General features: G+C 46.3%; 1 protein-coding gene across 2 annotated transcripts in view; it reads right to left on the reverse strand.

Moving 5' to 3' along the window:
* The window catches only part of tnni3k (TNNI3 interacting kinase), a 24,264-nt gene that overhangs the window by 17,977 nt on the left and 4,963 nt on the right, over positions 1 to 1,324 (reverse strand). For both annotated transcript variants that reach the window (XM_024258784.2, XM_024258783.2), the window contains 2 exons: positions 748 to 886; positions 369 to 513 (listed from right to left, as the gene is read on the reverse strand). In XM_024258784.2, the coding sequence (XP_024114552.1) occupies positions 369 to 513; positions 748 to 886 (284 nt within the window). The remainder of the gene's footprint in view (positions 1 to 368; positions 514 to 747; positions 887 to 1,324) is intronic.

Below are 1,324 nucleotides of genomic sequence, written 5' to 3' on the forward strand. Positions count from 1 at the left end.
AGCATTTTCAGCGTCTTCGGCTATATTAGCATCTTCAGCTGCAAAATTCAGCACCACAACAAGGCCAAAAGTGTTAAAACTGAAATTTTCAGGAAAAAAAAGAGTTGAAAGTGGAAAAAGATTTGGAACTGAAAAAAAATGTGAAACTGAAGTTTGGAGTTTTGAAACCTAAAACATTTTGAGCTGAAAATAATAACGTTTATCTTACAATGGCAAAACGTGTTGGACATTTTACTTTTTTTATGGCCAAACACCAATATTTTTTTAATGTGTTTTATTTGAGCTTGTAATAATATTGGCCCTGATCCAGCTCCATACAGCTGGGCCCCAAACTGCTCCTGAAACGCTGGAAGAAGGTGAACATGTACAGGTGGAGGGGCGTGTCTCCGTAGATGTTGACACAGTGAGGCTGGATGTGGAAGTCGCCCTGCAGAAGGAAGCGGATGATGTCGTGGTGACCGTAGCGGGTGCAGAAGTGGAGCGGGACGTGATCCTCGTTGTCCTGCGCGTTCACTGGGAAAAAGAGCACAGATCAACACTTCTGCGTCTGTGCAGCAATCAGGAGGCAATTAACCTCCTGTCGGTTCTGAAGAGGCAAAGCTGCAGGCCGCGACCAAATTACAGCTCAGAAACAGCTTTCTGCTAAATGCGGGGTACGGAAAATATACATTAACCGGAGCGGTTCGGTTCCATCGACTCAATAATTATCCTCAAGTGATGCTCGAGCGGTGCTGAAGCTGGTCTCACCGTTCGCTCTGCTGCCGTCACCCATCAGCAGCTCGACGATGCCGAGGAAACCTTTGGCCGCGGCCAGGTGGAGCGGCCGGTCCCCCACCTCCCCGCTGGCGTTCACATCCGCCCCGAACTTCAGCAGGAGCTTCGTCACCTGGAGGACAGGTAAGACGGCTCTCAAAGAGAAACGTGGTCATACGGAATAAGTTATATTCATAAATACAAAGTTTTGCAAACATTTATATTTAGTGCACAACTTTGCAGAAAAAATATGAATACAACATTTAGTTTTACGTTCAACATCTCTGTAGAATACGACTTTTTTGTGTTGAAGACGAATTTCTCTTGTTCAAACTGTCAAAAATACGTCATGGGGTCACAGGCTGATACATGGACCGGGACATCGATCGATCGATCGATCTGCGCATGTCTGTTCAAGTTTATTTATTTAACTAAAATTAAGTAAGTCGGCTGGGCCCTCCAGTGCCGGTGTTTTGCCAAGGAACGTCCCCCACCAGAATTTGTTTCCCCAGTCTCAGGCATCGTTTTGGCGGGCTTAACACCGTCCAGCAGCAGCATGTTAGCATGGGGG

Source organism: Oryzias melastigma, linkage group LG4 (genome assembly GCF_002922805.2).
Source record: "Oryzias melastigma strain HK-1 linkage group LG4, ASM292280v2, whole genome shotgun sequence".
NCBI lineage: Eukaryota > Metazoa > Chordata > Actinopteri > Beloniformes > Adrianichthyidae > Oryzias > Oryzias melastigma.